At 49.3% G+C, this 894-nt stretch overlaps 1 protein-coding gene across 1 annotated transcript; it reads right to left on the reverse strand.

The window, feature by feature from the left end:
• Positions 1 to 109: 109 nt before the first annotated feature.
• On the reverse strand, positions 110 to 748 carry LOC110116340 (cold shock domain-containing protein 4-like). The gene has a single exon (XM_020849886.2). The coding sequence runs from the start codon at positions 672 to 674 to the stop codon at positions 270 to 272; it is 405 nt and encodes a 134-aa protein (XP_020705545.1). The 5' UTR covers positions 675 to 748; the 3' UTR covers positions 110 to 269.
• Between the last annotated feature and the right edge of the window lie 146 nt (positions 749 to 894).

Genomic DNA, 894 nt, shown 5'->3' on the forward strand with positions numbered 1-894 from the left:
AGCTCTCATAAAAAATAAATAAATAAAATCAGAATCAAATAAAATTATGATTTTAATGAAAAAAGAAAACTATATGAAAATCTATCTCAAACATAGCCTTAGCGTCAAATCTCACACGCAGAACATATAATAATTTTATTTATTAGCTATACGATATGATACATAACCCGCAGCTACATAAGCAGGAGATCACCACCACTCATCACTCATCATCATCACTACTCAAAAGCTAAACCAGATCGACCTCATAGAAGCAGAGAAGAAGCTCATCAACAGTATGCGACGCACTTCTTCTTACAGTCAACAGTGCATCCACCACCGCCGCCGCCTCCGCCGTACCCCTTGCCGGAGCTGCTATACGAGGTGAAGCACTTAGCCGGACAGATCAGCCGTTTGTTAAGACAGGGTCCCTTTTCCGAGCAGACAACGCTGGGCTGAACAACGCCGTCGCGAGAGTGACCGCCGGAGGGGCCGCCGTAGCCACCGCCATATCCGCCGCCGACGTTTCCCCAGCCGTTGTTGGTTCCGCTTCCACCGAAGCCTGGGATGTTGAACTGACTACCAGGGCCGAAGAAGCCGCCGGCGGCGGGATCGGGGTTGCGGGAGGCGGAGGTGGAGGCGGTGAGGAGGAGGGCGAGGAGGAGGAGGGAGGCGGCGGCAGCGGTGGGGGTCATGGTTTGTGGTTGATTTTGCTTGTGTGAGGGTTTTTTTTGTGGGGAGACGGATGAGATTTGTGTAATAAGAAGGATGGCGAGGGGGAAGTGGGAATAAATAGGGGGAGGGAGAGGCATTAAAGGAGCGGAGAGTGGACGGTTGAGAGAGAGAGCGATCGCATTTTGTGTTTCGTTTTCTTCATCTTTGAAAAAAAAAAATGTGTCAGACGTTAATAATTTT

The sequence above is a fragment of the Dendrobium catenatum genome, unplaced genomic scaffold (genome assembly GCF_001605985.2).
Source record: "Dendrobium catenatum unplaced genomic scaffold, ASM160598v2 original_scaffold_188724, whole genome shotgun sequence".
Classification (NCBI taxonomy): Eukaryota; Viridiplantae; Streptophyta; class Magnoliopsida; order Asparagales; family Orchidaceae; genus Dendrobium; species Dendrobium catenatum.